General features: G+C 44.9%; 1 protein-coding gene across 5 annotated transcripts in view; it reads left to right on the forward strand.

Moving 5' to 3' along the window:
- LOC138965040 (leucine-rich repeat serine/threonine-protein kinase 2-like) overlaps positions 1–16,890 on the forward strand; it is a 135,432-nt gene that overhangs the window by 53,296 nt on the left and 65,246 nt on the right. For all 5 annotated transcript variants that reach the window (XR_011455273.1, XM_070337165.1, XM_070337166.1 and 2 more), the window contains exons 24-33: positions 1,534–1,713; positions 2,354–2,542; positions 4,059–4,217; positions 4,962–5,086; positions 6,717–6,762; positions 8,704–8,921; positions 10,346–10,456; positions 12,005–12,141; positions 14,053–14,204; positions 15,497–15,620. Coding sequence is in view for 4 of the 5 variants with exons in the window: in XM_070337165.1 (XP_070193266.1) it covers positions 1,534–1,713; positions 2,354–2,542; positions 4,059–4,217; positions 4,962–5,086; positions 6,717–6,762; positions 8,704–8,921; positions 10,346–10,456; positions 12,005–12,141; positions 14,053–14,204; positions 15,497–15,620 (1,441 nt within the window). In the remaining variant the exon portion in view is untranslated. The remainder of the gene's footprint in view (positions 1–1,533; positions 1,714–2,353; positions 2,543–4,058; positions 4,218–4,961; positions 5,087–6,716; positions 6,763–8,703; positions 8,922–10,345; positions 10,457–12,004; positions 12,142–14,052; positions 14,205–15,496; positions 15,621–16,890) is intronic.

Below are 16,890 nucleotides of genomic sequence, written 5' to 3' on the forward strand. Positions count from 1 at the left end.
GTTGACAGTGCATTAATGGGGTTGAAGTGGGGATCGTGTACCCCCCGCGGGTAAGGGGGAAGAATTTACCCGATGCTCCCCAGCATGTCGTAAGAGGCGACTAACGGATTTTGTTTCTCCTTTTACCCTTGTTAAGTGTTTCTTGTATAGAATATAGTCAATTTTTGTAAAGATTTTAGTCAAGCAGTATGTAAGAAATGTTAAGTCCTTTGTACTGAAAACTTGCATTCTCCCAGTAAGGTAATATATTGTACTACGTTGCAAGCCCCTGGAGCAAATTTTTGATTAGTGCTTTCGTGAACAAGAAACAATTGACAAGTGGCTCTATCCCATCTTCCCCCTTTCCCCGTCGCGATATAACCCCTCGTGGTTGAAAACGACGTTAAACACCAAAGAAAGAAAGAAAGATGGGGATCGTGTGAGGAAATAAAAAAAGAATCTTTTCATTGATTTTTTACCCTGTAAAAAATGGGTAACTTTTTCTTGATTTAGCTGAATACAGTAGTACCTGCCATATCCGGTCACCCATTAGTCATTGCAAAGGTGACCGCAAATATCAGTTGGCCGTTCATTACAGGCCCCCTCCTCCTCCAAAAAAACCCCAAAAACACAATCAAGTTTTCATGAAGAAAAGAAAGCGATCATCCACGAGCCGCCAATTCATTGTCTCTGTTAGTTTTGCTTTCGTTTATACATCTTAATTATTTGCGTGTTTAACTCGATCGTCCTGGCTAAGCTATTGTTTCGTTTGTTTCTATGTGTGTTGTTTGAATTATTATATATGTATTTGAGTGTCAGATAAACAAGTGTTTCAAACTCACATCAGCTGTGATCGATCCGGAAGTGACTGCCGTAAATGTACATGTATGCGCATGTCTGTATTTACAGTTTGCGAAACAAACAAACACAAACACGCAGCGATCGCTCACACTCCAATGTAAACAAAAACAATCTTGAGTTTGACTCGTCAGCTTTATTAACAGGCGATACATGTGTTAATAGTTATAGAAAGTGGACAGGTGCTGATTTCTAACGGCCAGATAGCAGGTGGGAGGTGGGTGGGCGGGGAGAGCCACAGGCGCTCGCCCGCGAAAGTGACAAGTGGCCGTTAAGTGGCCGCTCCTGTCGAGTAAGAGGGGCACCTTAGGGCAAAAATCAGTGACCGTTGACCGCGTCAGACAGGTTAACGGCCATTAAGAGTCAATTATAGAAGGAAAACTCATTAGTCATGGGAAAGCTGGCCGCTCCGGGCAGGTTCACGCCCACGAAAGGGCCGGAAATGGAAGGGACTACTGTACATGCATATTCATTTTTATCTTTTTGTAAATTCTTAGCAATCAAGAGTTCTTCTTGGGTGCACCTGAAGGTTTCCTCCTTAGTGGTAGCCAAGAGATGGGTCAGATTGGTTGAAGTTTAGAATTGTTTGAGATTTCAACCAATTTGAACCAGTGCTTGGGTCCCAACCAGTTGGGCATTTCTCGTGCACACCACCTTGGGTCTTCAGCTCAGCTCACTGTTTGTTGTTGTCCACAGTCACAAGCAAGCATTTCGTGATGAAAATTCGCAAGAGCGAACAGCGACGCAACCAGCGAATGACTCTGTCGCAAAGTGACTCCAATTTACAGGAACTCTACCGACACAAGTGTTTTCGTTTTCGACGCAACAGCAGTGAAAACCAGATGCGCATGCGTGAAAGAGTGCATGAAGGCAGAGGTAAGAATAAAACAGATGGCGTATCCAGAGCTGCTACGTTTTAAGACAAATTGCTACGTTGTTACGCCAAGCTTTGAAATGCTACGCTCAGACAAATAATCACAAGCATACAAAAGTTTGCTCTCTCTTATGAGTCCTCACTCTGGCCCTCATTTTTGATTCGCACTCCGTGTAGAGGTCAGAATTTGTGTCATATAACAGTGTCCATACAAGAAGTGTGACAATCATATCTGCTGAAATATCGTATTCCCCCTGTACTCCGCTTTTGTCTGTAATTTTACTGTTTTTGTCGTGTAAAACAAAAACCAGCAACCCAAAATACAAAAAGTGACTATTATTTGTCATTGTTTGTTATTTTCTTTCATAAAATAACATTCAGACAAAATAAAACATTCAAAATAAAAAAAAACATAGTGCACTGGCCCACCTGCCCTTAAAGACAACAACAAAGATAAAAATACAAAACGACCACAGACACTGGCACACGTATTGTATATCAGTGTCTTCATTTTCACGAATCATGGTCAAAAGTCTAAGTGGAGATAAATTGCAATAAAATATTCATTGTCATTGATTCAGAAAATATCATTTTACAGACAAATTGGCCAAAGGAATGGATTTTGAATATTTCACTTTGCAGACAAGTCAGCCAAAGGGAGACGGCCAAACACGTTCCCCAAGGAGAGAAGAGGCAGGGTGAGGGGGAGAGAGATCACGGCCAAGTATCTGACCGTGGCTAGCCGGCATGGGGAGGGACATGTACCTCACTTACCCGCAGGCGTTTCTCACCCCTTCAGTGTCCTGCGCAGTACCAGCATTGACGAGGAAGGTGAGCTGGGGCGGGGGATGAAGAGAGAGAGTGTGTGTGTGTGTGTGTGTGTGTGTGTGTGTGTGTGTGTGTGTGTGTGTGTGTTTGTGTGTGTGTGTGTGTGTGTGTGTGTGTGTGTGTGTGTGTCTGTCCTTGTGTGTAACGTCCTTGTGTGTGTGTCCTTGTCTATGTCCTTATGTGCGTGTCTGTGTGTGTGTGGAAACTTCAGAGAGGTAAATTGTGCATGCATGTGTACGTGCATGCATGTGTATGTACCTGTGTGTGTGTGTGTGTGTGTGTGTGTGTGTGTGTTTGTGTGTGTGTGTGTGTGTGTGTGTGTGTGTTTGTGTGTGTGTGTGTGAGAGATTATCTAAGCATGCCTCTGTGTATGTATACGTGAGTGTAGACTTAATTGTTGATAAATCACGACAATTCCATTGCGTTCTGTCTGTATTGACTACTGTACCACACCTCTTTCACTGCTTCAATTCCCACAAGGTATATTGTTTTTGTGTGACATCACTTGTTAATAACAAGCATCTAAATGAAATGAAGGGTTACCTTCAAACAAATCATGTTTGTTCTTGCCTGCTTGATGTATTCAGTCATGCACAATCCATGCCGGGACGGACACGGGACAGCTTTATGTCCAGACTGAGAGAGGATATTTATGTCCTACCCCCGTGTTGCCACGGTGACACGTTAAAGACCTGGGTCACTCATTACGCCAGAAGTGAAGGTTGCTGCTTGTACAGTGGAACCCCCCTTTTAAGACCCCCCAATTTAAGACTCCCTCCTTTTTAAGACCTTGTTTTCTCAGATTTTCTGTTCATAGCCTCTGTCAAATTACCCCCCTTTTAAGACTCCCTCCTTATTGAGACCCAATTTTCTCAGATTATTGGAGGTCTTAAAAGGGGGGTTCCACTGTACCTTAACACGGGGGCGGGGATGTAGCTCAGTCGGTAGCGCGCTGGATTTGTTGGCCGCTGTCAGCGTGAGTTCGTCCCCACGTTCGGCGAGAGATTTATTTCTCAGAGTCAACTTTGTGTGCAGACTCTCCTCGGTGTCCGAACACCCCCGTGTGTACACGCAAGCACAAGACCAAGTGCGCACGAAAAAGATCCTGTAATCCATGTCAGAGTTCGGTGGGTTATAGAAACACGAAAATACCCAGCATGCTTCCTCCGAAAACGGCGTATGGCTGCCAAAATGGCGGGGTAAAAAATGGTCATACACGTAAAATTCCACTCGTGCAAAAAACACGAGTGTACGTGGGAGTTTCAGCCCACAAACGCAGAAGAAGAAGAACACCTTAACACGCACACACCTGGGTAGCGCGACTCTTTTTGCTGCTAGCTGTCCACCAGGAAAAAGCGACCCAAATTTCTCAGCAATGGGATAATAAAGTAAAGCAAATGAAATGAAATCATGTCGTGCAGAAATACAAAAACAGATAGATTGCTTATGTTCCAAAATTCAGGATGAAAAAATAAAAAAGAGAAAAATAATGTACAATTTCTTGATTCATGTACTGCAGAGGTTCCCAAGTTTTACCATTCAGAAGAGGACTGGATGGACTGGAAGAGAAACACGCTGACAGGCGCCAACATCCCTTTCAGCCCCACTGACCCCAGACAACCATTTGATGCCACCTCCACACCAACCGGCTCGGACAAAATGGCTCGCAGGCCGCCAGGTAGAGTGCTCTTCTTTTGTAACGTGTAAGCGTGTGAACCGTATTCAGGTTGATGATGATGCGTGTTAGTTAACACCCTCACGGTAAAACCATTGGAGGCATGTTCCCGTTTTCAGGTTGTATGCACACAACGTTTTATGCACCGTGAGAGTCACTGTGGTAATGTAGTTTGGGGTTGTAGCAAAGATAGCTGGGTGGACTCAAAGTATGGTGAGCAGATATTGTCTGAATGGTACGCTTTGAATGGTGAAATCGAGGCGGTCATGATGTTGCCATTTACTTCAGCTTACACAGAATCAAGAATTGCTGGTTTCATTTAGATTTTTCCTTGCAGTATTGTTGGCTGTTGACAGCATTACCATGCCTTTTGTTGTATCTACCAATGCTTCTGACAATGTGTCATACAGCTAGTGGGTTTTTTGTTTAATTGCCTCTTTTAATCCTTTTGATCCATGAAAATAACTGAATGCAGCCTTCAAGATCACTGGTCTTGGGTGAATCTTTCTGAAGATAGAAAGAGAGAGAGAGAGAGAGGAGAGAGACTGAGAGAGAGAGAGAGAGAGAGAGAGAGAGAGAGAGAGAGAGAGAGAGAGAGAGAGAGAGAGAGAGAGAGAGAGGGACTGCAAGAAAGAGAGGGAGAGAGAGAGAGAGAATGTGTGAGAATGAGTACATTCACAAGTATACATGTATGCCCCTCTCTCTCTCTTTTCATTTGTCTAAAGTTACTCTTTGCTCCAATTGCAGGTAAATGGAGACGAAAGTACAACAGAGGTCCCCTCAAGCCATCAGACCTGCCTGTTCAGATGTTGGAGTACGGTCACTTCACCCCCCGCGGTTCTCCAGCCTCTCCGGTTGTTTTTGAATACTCTGTGAGTTGAGTGGAAAACTAGTTCATTTTAGCTAGAAATACGGTGGAACCCCACTTTTCAGATCGACCTAACAAAATCTGAGACATCTGTTTTTAATTGCGCTAATTGCATGAGTTGAGTGGAAAACTAGCTCATTTAGCCAGAAATACCCCACTTATCAGACTTTTAAAAAAATCTCAGAAATCTGTTTTTGATTATGCAGTGAGTTGAGTGGAAAACTATAGCTCATTTAGCCAGAAATACCCCACTTATCAGACCTTTAAAAAAATCTCAGAAATCTGTTTTTGATTATGCAGTGAGTTGAGTGGAAAACTAGCTCATTTAGCCAGAAATACCCCACTTATCAGACCTTTACAAAAATCTCAGAAATCTGTTTTTGATTATGCAGTGAGTTGAGTGGAAAACTAGCTCATTTAGCCAGAAATACCCCACTTATCAGACCTCCAAGAATCTGAGAGAAATAGAGTTTAGAATTTAAGAAAGGAGGGAGTCTTAACCCTTCCGCTGTCGGTAGGACGTCAGCTGACATCCTGGGTAACTTGCTTTAAAGGGCAACAACCCATTGAATAAACAACAAAGAAGAAGAAGATGAACAATAAACAAATAATGTGTGGTGTACTCATTTATACATCAAAGGCACCTTGTAGGTGTTAACTGAGGTAGACGGGCGCAGTGGCGTGGTGGTAAGACGTCGGCCTCCTAATTGGGAGGTCGTGAGTTCGAATCCCGGTCGCTGCTGCCTGGTGGGTTAAGAGTGAAGATTTTTCCGATCTCCCAGGTCAACTTATGTGCAGACCTGTTAGCGACTTAACCCCCTTCGTGTGTACACGCAAGCACAAGACCAAGTGCGCACGGAAAAGATCCTGTAATCCATGCGTTCGGTGGGTTATAGAAACACGAAAATACCCAGCATGCCTTCTCAACGAAAGCGGAGTGAGCTGACTATGTTCTCAGAGTATAGTGTGGGGAACCCAAATGGGCAAACGAGCACACACACACGTCACCAGAACATTCTGGAACGCTGAAGAAGAAGAAGTTAACTGAGGTAAATCAAGGGCGGATCAATTCACTTTGGAGGGGGGGGTTACAAAATGACTGCGAAGATACAAGTTGACGGCGCCTTCGCCTAAGCCTCTAGGGGGGTCCGGGGGCATGCCCCCCCGGAAATTTTTTTTATCCAAAGAAGCAAAATAGAGCTATCTGGTGCATCCTAAGCCAATAAATTACCTCTTTTTTGGGGGGGTGGGGGGGGGTTACGTAACCCGTGTAACCCCCCCCCCCCCCCAGATCCGCCCTTGGGTAAATAGAGGGAATACTTTGTATACAAAATATTAAATGGCAGCAAACAGATTACATAGAGGCAAATTTACAGAGGTCATGAACAGAAAATCTGGAAAAGCAAGGTATGTTAGCTCAGAATATGTGGAAATGTTTTTCTGGAGCATGTTTTTTTTGTGTTTAAAGCAGAAAATCTCTCATCTTAAACATTTAACTTTTGGGGGTTTGGTGCAAACTGTCAGCAGTTGTAGATTCTGAGGCCATTGACACACTTAATTATTAAAATGACAGAAACAAAATTAAGTTCTACAATGTTCGATGGAGTATTTAAACCTCATGCTTTCTGTTTCAGTCAGACATTGAAACCAGCAGTTTGATGGGAAGCATGTCAGAGTCAGGTATGTGTGTGTGAGTGTGTGTGTGTGTGCGTGTGCGTGTGTGTATGGGTGTGTGTGTGTGCGTGTGTGTATGGGTGTGTGTGTGTTTGCTGTGTGTCAATGAATATGTGTGTGTGTATGGGTGTGTTTGCTGTGTGTCAATGAATGTGTGTGTGCGTGTGTGTATGGGTGTGTGTGTGTTTGCTGTGTGTCAATGAATGTGTGTGTTCGTGTGTGTATGGGTGTGTGTGTGTTTGCTGTGTGTCAATGAATGTGTGTGTGCGTGTGTGTATGGGTGTTTGTGTGTGTGTTTGCTGTGTGTCAATGAATGTGTGTGTGCGTGTGTGTATGGGTGTGTGTGTGTGTGTTTGCTGTGTGTCAATGAATGTGTGTGTGCGTGTGTGTATCGGTGTGTGTGTGTTTGCTGTGTGTCAATGAATGTGCGTGTGTGTATCGGTGTGTGTGTGTTTGCTGTGTGTCAATGAATATGTGTGTGCGTGTGTGTATGGGTGTGTGTGTGTTTGCTGTGTGTCAATGAATATGTGTGTGCGTGTGCGTGTGTGTATGGGTGTGTGTGTGTGTATGGGTGTGTGTGTGTGTATGGGTGTCAATGAATATGTGTGTGTGTGTGTGTGCGTGTGCATGTGTGAATGGGTGTGTGTGTGTTTGCTGTGTGTCAATGAATATGTGTGTGTGTGTGTGTGTGTGTGCGTGTGTGTATGGGTGTGTGTGTGTTTGCTGTGTGTCAATGAATATGTGTGTGCGTGTGCATGTGTGTATGGGTGTGTGTGTGTTTGCTGTGTGTCAATGAATATGTGTGTGCGTGTGTGTGTGTGTGTATGGGTGTGTGTGTTTGCTGTGTGTCAATGAATATGTGTGTGTGTGTGTGTGCGTGTGCGTGTGTGTATGGGTGCATGTGTGTGTGTTTGCTGTGTGTCAATGAATATGTGAGTGTGTGTGTGTGTGTGTGCGTGTGTGTATGGGTGTGTGTGTGTTTGCTCTGTGTCAATGAATATGTGTGTGTGAGTGTGTGTGTGTGCGTGTGTGTATGGGTGTGTGTGTATGGGTGTGTGTGTGTTTGCTGTGTGTCAATGAATATGTGTGTGCGTGTGTGTGTGTGTCTGTGTGTGTGTCTGTGTGTGTGTGTGTGTTTGCTGTGTGTCAATGAATATGTGTGTGTGAGTGTGTGTGTGCGTGTGTGTATGGGTGTGTGTGTGTTTGCTGTGTGTCAATGAATATGTGTGTGTGAGTGTGTGTGCGTGTGTGTAAGGGTGTGTGTGTGTTTGCTGTGTGTCAATGAATATGTGTGTGCGTGCACGAGTATGTGCCTGTGCTTGTGTCTGTGTGCTTTTGTATTAATGTCATATAAAATTAGTACAATCAGCCGCACATAGGTTTTTATTCTCTTTGCAGTTCAGAGTTCAGAACACTGTTGAGTTGGTTTTGCGAGGATGCTTTTGAGAGCATTACTCAGATTTGCTGTCTGTGTGAAGTTTTTGTGATTATGACTGTGTGTGTTTGTGTGTGTGCGCATATACGTGTGCAACCAAATGCAAGTTTATGAATGCATTTGTGTGAGCACATGTGTGTGTTCCAAACATTTCTATCATGACCAAACATTTGTAAAAAAAAAAATCCCTTCAGTGTGCACAAGCTTTTGCAGACATGTGTGACCCTCCACCACGGAATGAGTCAGATGCCACCTCGTGGGGTTGTGCGCTAGGCCTAATGTATGTCCGGTGGGTGTCAGGTATCAGTGTGAGGATCACCTTAGTCACAGGCTTATAACTCGAAAAGTTTTCGCTCTTTTCTATAACGGTTTTCACCACTGGATAGAGCATAAAAAACAGTAAGAAAATGTAAAAATATAAAAATCATGCAAAGGTGACATGCAACTCATTCCGTGGTGGAGGGTCACATTTTGCATCAGTGAATTACAAAGCCTTCTTGAACTTTATACAGGTACAGGTACAGATCTGGACCTGAGCGAGGACTCAAAGAGAAACTCAGCAGTCATTCCTGTCAGTCCCATCATCTCCATAGATGTGTCGTCCAATCAGATCACCAACCTGGGTCACCTGATCAGTGGCGGTGCAGACTTTGCCCTTCGCCTTTCGACGCTGAAGAAACTAGATCTCAGCAACAACAATCTGGACTGTCTTCCTGAGCAGATGTTTAAGGTGAGAATGTTATGGAGAAAAGCTGTGGGAGAGACGCTTTTGACGCTTTGACGCTTTGAGGGTTTATTGTCATCAGCTTTCAAAGCCCTTTAGACAAAGGGAGTTACAATATGTACAAAGATATACCGACAATCACACTGAACCAACCACTCTTGCACAAGCACACGCACATGCACACACACAGACTCTCTCTTTCCCTCTCTATCACACACACACCCACACACACACACACACACACACACACACATATGCACCAACACACACACACCCTCGTGTGCCCACACCAACTCTTCCCCTCTCACTCCCAGAGCTGTGGGAGAGAGAGGGAGAGAGGTTTCAGGAGGGATATTGTTGGTTAGGAAGCGTATGTCAACAAGAACAAGTCGCGTGAAGCGATATAAAAACATTTAGTCAAGATCAACACCACAAACCAATCATCGCCGAGACTACATTCAGATAGTGTCGGCAAACCATACCGAAGACCGAGACGGGTCACGCTCGCCGCCGCGAAGCACGCGTCCGTAGTACTTACTGAACCTATTTTCTTTCATTCTGAGCACATTCTTAGAGTAAACATGACATATCTATATATTTTTGAATTCAGGAAAAGATGTGGAATACAATGCTATCAATTTTAAATCTGTTTGCGAAAAATCGATATTGATGACAACTTTAATGAGCAAACTTTTTTAAGCCTCCAAGCTGAAATGCAATACCAAAGTCCGAGCTTCGTCGAAGATTACTTGACCAAAATTTCAACCAATTTGCTTAAGAAATGAAGGCGTGACAGTGCCGCCTTAACTTTCACAAAAAGCCGGATATGACGTCATCATCTGTGGTTGATATTTGCCTCACTACTAATAAAAGTGAACAGAAAAATATTCCCACCTCCAAATCACACTTTCACGTGATTATTCTCAAAGTGGGTGTGGAGCTTTTATGGCAGAGTTGTGCGACTTATAATTAAGTTTTGTTCTTTGGTGACAGACATTGTCTGTTGTTGTTTTTGCTTGGTCTCTTCTTCTTCATCTTCCTTCATGGGATGAAACTCCCACGGCTTTTATGAGTATGACTGTTTTTACCCGGCCATTGAGGCAGCCGTACGCCACTTTCGAGGGATGCGTGTTGGGTATTTTCGTGTTTCTGTAACCCACCAACCTCTGACATGGATTGCAGGATCTTTTCCGAGCGCACTTGGTCTTGTGCTTGCGTGAACACGCGAAGGGGGGTAAGGCATTAGCAGGTTTGCACACCTGGGAAATCGGAAAAATCTCCACTCTTAACCCACCAGGCGCGGTCGGGATTCAAACCCATGACCTTCTGTTTGGGAGGCTGGCGTCTTGGCCACTGCGCCCGTCAATGTTTTATTTTGTTGTTTGGTGTTTCTCAGTGTGCGCTGACTTAAGCTGTACCAATTTTTTCAGCTGCTGCCAGGACTGACCCACCTGAACGTGAGCGGCAACCAGCTGAGCGCTTTTCCTTTTGATAGTCTGAATCCCTCCCAACTCAAATGTCTGGACATCTCTACCAACAAGGTTTGTCTGGGATTGTGGCATTCTGTATTTGTTGATGTTAATATGTGTGTGTGTGTGTGTGTGTGTGTGTGTGTGTGTGTGTGTGTGTGTGTGTGTGTGTGTGTGTGTGTGTGTGTGTGTGTGTGTGTGTCTGTGCAGGAATATAGCTGGAATTATTTGGGGGGGGGGGGGGGGGGCGGAATGCCCCTAAAAAGCCATACAAATGTCTTTGTCTTTTTTTTCAGAAGTTTTGGGCAGTCTTTGGTGTCACCGTGCTAAAATAGTTCAGCTTTGAAATTCAGTTCAAATGACGGCAAAGTTTTTGGTGATTTGAAATGTTATGAAAGTTTCCGCAATTTTCACAAGTTTTTGGTTGTCTTTCGCATCAGTTTTACTCCACAGTGAAGACGTTTGGCAGTTGAGCCGAAACGAGAGCAAATAGAATGTTTTGAATGTTTACCAACTGCGGATACCATCTGATATGTCTGGTGTGCATGTATGTGCACATGTGGTAGTGGGTGTGGTGCATGAGTATTTGTGTTATTTGAGTGCTTGTATTTATCTTAGTGAGTCAACAAGTGTTTGTGTATTTATGTGGATGTCTGAATGTGATTGCGCATAAGTTTCTTATTGTGCAATGGTTGTGAATACTTTAATTTCCTTCAATTTATGTGTTGTTTGGGTGTATTCTTCTTCTTCTTCTGCGTTCGTGGGCTGAAACTCCCACGTACACTTGTGTGTTTTTTTGCACGAGTGGAATTTTACATGTACGACCGTTTTTTACCCCGCCATTTAGGCAGCCATACGCCGTTTTCGGAGGAAGCATGCTGGGTATTTTCGTGTTTCTATAACCCACCGAACTCTGACATGGATTACAGGATCTTTTTCGTGCGCACTTGGTCTTGTGCTTGCGTGTACACACGTGGGTGTTCGGACACCGAGGAGAGTCTGCACACAAAGTTGACTCTGAGAAATAAATCTCTCTCCGAACGTGGGGACGAACTCACGCTGACAGCGGCCAACTGGATACAAATCCAGCGCGCTACCGACTGAGCTACATCCCCGCCCGCCTGGTGGGTTAGGAGTGGAGATTTTTCCGATCTCCCAGGTCAACTTATGTGCAGACCTGCTAGTGACTTAACCCCCTTCGTGTGTACACGCAAGCACAAGACCAAGTGCGCACGGAAAAGATCCTGTAATCCATGTCAGAGTTCGGTGGGTTATAGAAACACGAAAATACCCAGCATGCCTCCCCGAAAGCGGCGTATGCTGCCTGAATGGCGGGGTAAAAACGGTCATACACGTAAAAACCCACTCTTGCTAAAAAAAACCCACATGAGTGAACGTGGGAGTCTAAGCCCATGAACGAAGATGAAGAAGAAGAAGGTTGTCCCTACTGAAAGGGGAATTATACAGGAAAGAAGGTCATAATTTTTGTTGGGGGGTGGTTGTTATAAGCAGGTGGTCGTTATGAAGAGGTGGTTACCAAGGCAGGTTGGACTGTAGACATAACAACCTCAATCAATCCATTGCAATATTTGATAAACCTTTGACTTTGACATGTTTCAGATCGGCGTGCTAAACCTGAGTGACCTGAAGGGGAGCCTAGAACTGGAGGAAATGATAGCTAGTGAGAACAAACTGGTGGACTTCCCTGACAAACTGGACGTTGTCATGCCCAATCTGCACAAACTGAACCTAGCAAGGTGGGTAGACACTGTCCGTGCAGTGTTTGATGTCCATGATATTTGACAAATTGGACGGGCGCAATAGCCAAGTGGATAAGACGCCGGCCTCCCAATCACAAGGTCGTGGGTTCGAATCGCGGCCGCCTGGTGGGTTAAGGTTGGAGATTTTTCCGATCTCCCAGGTCAACTTATGTGCAGACCTGCTAGTGCCTTTTTCCCCTACGTGTGTCCACGCAAGCACAAGACCAAGTGCGCTCGGAAAAGATCCTGCAATCCATGTCAGAGTTCGGTGGGTTATAGAAACACGAAAGTGGCATATGGCTGCCTAGACGGCGGGGTAAAAAATGGTCATACGCGTAAAAACCCACTCGTGCAAAAAACACGTGTGTACGTGGGAGTTTCAGCCCATGAACGAAGTAAAAGATGTTGATGACTGATATTTGACAAAAGTACAGCATAGAAAAGAAGACAGGAGATGTAGAACAGGATCCAGTGGTAGCCGAGGTCATGAAATCTTGATGCGTACAGTGGAATCCCTCTTTTAACACCCTTTGACTACTGACTTAATGCAGACAGAACCCTCCTGGGCCGCTATTAGAGTCACGGCCCATCCTGCCTGGCCTGGTTTATTTTTGGAGAGATGTGTAGTCGGCTGTGTTTGCGAACCCTGTATCTCTTTTTAGAACCCTCAAATTAAGACTTCCACCTTGCTTTTTCAGATTTTCTGTTCATAACCTTTGTGAATGTACCTCTATTTTAAGATTCCCTCTTATTTAAGACCTGATTTTCTTTCTTTCTTTATTTGGTGTTTAACGTCGTTTTCAACCACGAAGGTTATATCGCGACGGGGAAAGGGGGGAGATGGGATAGAGCCACTTGTCAATTGTTTCTTGTTCACAAAAGCACTAATCAAAAAATTGCTCCAGGGGCTTGCAACGTAGTACAATATATGACCTTACTGGGAGAATGCAAGTTTCCAGTACAAAGGACTTAACATTTCTTACATACTGCTTGACTAAAATCTTTACAAAAATTGACTCTATTCTATACAAGAAACACTTAACAAGGGTTAAAGGAGAAACAGAATCCGTTAGTCGCCTCTTACGACATGCTGAGGAACATCGGGTAAATTCTTCTCCCTAACCCGCGGGGGGAATTTAAGACCTGATTTTCTCAGAGTTCTGGAGGTCTTGACAGGGAGGTACCACTGTATTGTTACCTGCGATGAGAGGACAGCCTTAGGACCATGCAAGTGTCCCTACATTGCAGGTGTCCTCTTGTGACAAGTATACTTTGGTTAAGTTAATAATAGCGTACCAGTGTTGTTCCAAGGCCTCGGTCTTCGGTCATTGATGCATACATGATTTTGTATCTGATGGTTGGTTGACCGTCTGATAGTTTAACATGTAGGAGCTGGTGTCATTCTGACCAATTTTCCAACCAAGCGGTAAAAGTCAGGGGATTTAGATCAATAGGTATTTTATAATCAAGGTCCAACTGACTTTTTGACCTCAGAGACTGAGAACCACAATGGTGTACTGGGAAGATCAGTGTCAATCTGCTTGTGATTCAACTCTGTCATTGTGTAACTTACTACCCTGACCGGCACGGTTGGCCTAGTGGTAAGGCGTCCGCCCCGTGATCGGGAGGTCGTGGGTTCGAGCCCCGGCCGGGTCATACCTAAGACTTTAAAATTGGCAATCTAGTGGCTGCTCCGCCTGGCGTCTGGCATTATGGGGTTAGTGCTAGGACTGGTTGGTTCGGTGTCAGAATAATGTGACTGGGTGAGACATGAAGCCTGTGCTGTGACTTCTGTCTTGTGTGTGGCGCACGTTATATGTCAAAGCAGCATCGCCCTGATATGGCCCTTCGTGGTCGGCTGGGCGTTAAGCAAACAAACAAACAAACTACTACCCTGGCATTTTGCAGCAACCAGATAGAGCTGTTGCCAGACTCTCCTCTGCAGTTGCCAGACCTGCGTTTCCTCAACCTGAATCACAACTGCATCAACTGCCTGCCAGAAAACTTTCTCACGCAGTGCAGTAAACTGGAGACGCTGTACGCTGCCAACAACCAGCTAGGTGAGTGAATTGAGGCTGTTTGCGATAAACTTGTCATACAAACTGCAGTAGCCAGTAAGCTGAAAGAAAGAAGAACGGTCATCTTTACTTAGCCATAAAACTGTCTGCCAGAGAACTTCCTCACGCAGTGCAGCAAACTGGAGACGCTGTAGGCTGCCAACAACCAGCTAGGTAAGTGAATTGAGGCTGTTTGCAATAAACTTGTCTTACAAACTGGAGACGCTATATGCTGCCAACAACCAGCTAGGTAAGTGAATTGAGGCTGTTTGCAATAAACTTTTCTTACAAACTGGAGACGCTATATGCTGCCAACAACTAGCTCGGTCAGTGAATTCAGGCTGTTTGCAATAAACTTGTCATACACACTGCAGTAAGCTGAAGAAAGAAAGGAAGGTCATCTTTACTTCTCCATAGAAAGTTCCCAACATGGTCCAGCTAAGTATAGACTTGTGGGCAGCGAGCAACGATCCTAACGGTATGCTAAACCAGGACTTCTAAATGAGAATGACAAATTTTGAATGTTTGGAAAGAAATTTGTGTTCACTGTCACTAAAAATGTTAGTGCAGGCAAGTTCACAGTAGAATACAGTGGAACCCCCCTTTTAAGACCTCCAAAGACCTGGGAAATCAGGTCTTAAAAAGGGCAGAGTCTTAAAATGGGGGTAAAATTATAGAGGTTATAAACAAAAAGTCTGCGAACACAGGGTTTCAAAAGGGAAGGATTCTTGAATTGGGGGGTCTTAAAAGGGGGGTTCCACTGTACACATTTTGAATGTTTTGGAAGAAAACCTTTGGGGCGGGGATGTAGCTCAGTCGGTAGCGCGCTGGATTTGTATCCAGTTGGCCGCTGTCAGCGTGAGTTCGTCCCCACGTTCGGCGCTCAGAGTCAACTTGTGTGCAGACTCTCCTCGGTGTCTGAACACCCCCGTGTGTACACGCAAGCACAAGACCAAGTGCGCACGAAAAAGATCCTGTAATCCATGTCAGAGTTCGGTGGGTTATAGAAGCACGAAAATACCCAGCATGCTTCCTCCGAAAACGGCGTATGGCTGCCTAAATGGCGGGGTAAAAAACGGTCATACACGTAAAATTCCACTCGTGCAAAAAAACAACACGAGTGTACGTGGGAGTTTCAGCCCACGAACGCAGAAGAAGAAGAAGAAGAAAGAAGAAAACTTTGTTAACTGTTAGCAAAATGTCACTGTGAACAAGTTTAAAATGGACAGATTCCACAGTATGCATGACAAAATCAATTGAATGATGATTGTGTCAATTTTCTCTTTTGTTTTCAGACACTCTGCCCAGTGCGGCGGTGGCTGCGGGTCTGCTGAGGCTGGCCACACTGAGACTGAGCAACAACAACATCACAGAGAAGGAACCCTTCTTTGTGCCCAAGTTCATCCTGGAGCTGCCAAAGTAAGTGCTAGAATAGACACAGTGAAGGACACGTATGAATGCACGCACGCTCACATGCACACATACACATTCATGTACACATGCACACACACTCACAGAGGCAGAAATAAACACAGACAGACAGATACACACAGACTTGCGCATGCACACACACATGCACACACTCATGCACACACTCATGCACACACACATGCACACACTCATGCACACACACATGCACACACTCATGCACACACTCATGCACACACACATGCACACACACATGCACACACTCATGCACACACTCATGCACACACACATGCACACACACATGCACACACACATGCACACACTCATGCACACACTCATGCACACACACATGCACACACACATGCACACACACATGCACACACTCATGCACACACTCATGCACACACTCATGCACACACACATGCACACACTCATGCACACACTCATGCACACACACATGCACACACACATGCACACACACATGCACACACTCATGCACACACTCATGCACACACTCATGCACACACACATGCACACACACATGCACACACACATGCACACACTCATGCACACACTCATGCACACACACATGCACACACACATGCACACACACATGCACACACATGCACACACACACACACACACATGCACACACACATGCACACACACATGCACACACTCATGCACACACACATGCACACACTCATGCACACACACATGCACACACACATGCACACACACATGAACACACACATGCACACACACATGCACACACATATGCACACACACATGCGCACACACATGCACACACACATGCACACACTCATGCACACACTCATGCACACACTCATGCACACACACATGCACACACACATGCACACACACATGCACACACACATGCACACACTCATGCACACACACATGCACACACTCATGCACACACACATGCACACACACATGCACACACTCATGCACACACACATGCACACACTCATGCACACACTCATGCACACACTCATGCACACACACATGCACACACACATGCACACACTCATGCACACACACATGCACACACTCATGCACACACTCATGCACACACACATGCACACACTCATGCACACACACATGCACACACTCATGCACACACAGCTTTACTGTTTCATAGCAATGGTTATAGGAAGCCAAGTGTGGAAAGGAGCAAGAAAATGTCAAGATGATCAAAGAGTTCAGAGCACAAGAGTCAGCGAAAGGTATTCAGGAC

This window comes from Littorina saxatilis, linkage group LG4, assembly GCF_037325665.1.
Source record: "Littorina saxatilis isolate snail1 linkage group LG4, US_GU_Lsax_2.0, whole genome shotgun sequence".
Lineage (NCBI taxonomy): Eukaryota > Metazoa > Mollusca > Gastropoda > Littorinimorpha > Littorinidae > Littorina > Littorina saxatilis.